A 1,024-nucleotide genomic window follows, 5' to 3' on the forward strand; every position below is an offset into this window, starting at 1 on the left:
CAATTTTATTATCTCATTTATGTTATTCATATAAATATAAATTTAATAGTTATTGACGAAAAAATGTTGCTTCCATTTACGATTAATTATCAAAATAAAATTGTGTTTACAATGTAATGTAGTAGTTAAAATGTTATATATTAAGAAATAGAAGCATAAAAGGTAAGTATTATTTGGATTACTTCATTTAATGTTGAAAATAAATGAGAACATACTGATTTAGTAAAACTAAGAGATAGAAATAAATTGATACTTACCTTGGGTCATGTATACATGGTAACAAATTCAGCATATTTAAATTATAACTCTGTAGGTAAATACAGAAAAAATATAAAATATACTGTTTGAAAATAATAATTATTAAAATAACCATTATTATAAAATTTTGATACATTATGTACAAGCGTACGTGTGAAAACATTTAGCACATACAATCAACCATTTTTATAACACCAGTTCGTTTATAATCCTTTAATGAATATACGTAAATTACAAGAATGTGTCCACATATATAATAGGATCAATACAATTTGCCATTCTTGCCATTAGATACAAATAACGAAATACTTATATACTGATACCGAGTTATATAGAACATGAAATGTACATAAAAAAGTAACAGAAACGCTATCAATACTATCAATTTTACTAGACATCACAGACAGAAACATTCCTCTCAGCAGTTAGTTAAGGGTTCGTTCCTCCTATTTCCTCCTCGAAGTCGCAACACCAAGTGCAGTGTCGATTCCTTTTGGATATTGTAATCTGAGAGAGTCCTCCCATCTTCCAGTTGTTTGCCAGCGAAGATCAAACGTTGCTGGTCTGGAGGAATTCCTTCCTTGTCTTGAATCTTAGCTTTCACGTTTTCTATTGTGTCGGATGCTTCGACCTCTAGGGTGATGGTTTTACCGGTCAGTGTCTTCACAAAAATCTGCATTCCTCCACGGAGTCGCAACACCAAGTGCAGTGTGGATTCCTTCTGGATGTTGTAATCTGAGAGAGTTCTCCCGTCTTCCAGTTGTTT

The 1,024-nt window shown here is 31.4% G+C and overlaps 1 protein-coding gene across 1 annotated transcript in view; it reads right to left on the reverse strand.

The window, feature by feature from the left end:
• Positions 1 to 338: 338 nt before the first annotated feature.
• The window catches only part of LOC128891158 (polyubiquitin), a 3,092-nt gene continuing 2,406 nt past the window's right edge, over positions 339 to 1,024 (reverse strand). Inside the window, exon 3 of the mRNA XM_054150413.1 lies at positions 339 to 989. Within this exon, the coding sequence (XP_054006388.1) occupies positions 677 to 989 (313 nt within the window). The 3' untranslated portion in view covers positions 339 to 676. The remainder of the gene's footprint in view (positions 990 to 1,024) is intronic.

The sequence above is a fragment of the Hylaeus anthracinus genome, unplaced genomic scaffold (genome assembly GCF_026225885.1).
Source record: "Hylaeus anthracinus isolate JK02 unplaced genomic scaffold, UHH_iyHylAnth1.0_haploid 12001, whole genome shotgun sequence".
Taxonomy (NCBI): domain Eukaryota; kingdom Metazoa; phylum Arthropoda; class Insecta; order Hymenoptera; family Colletidae; genus Hylaeus; species Hylaeus anthracinus.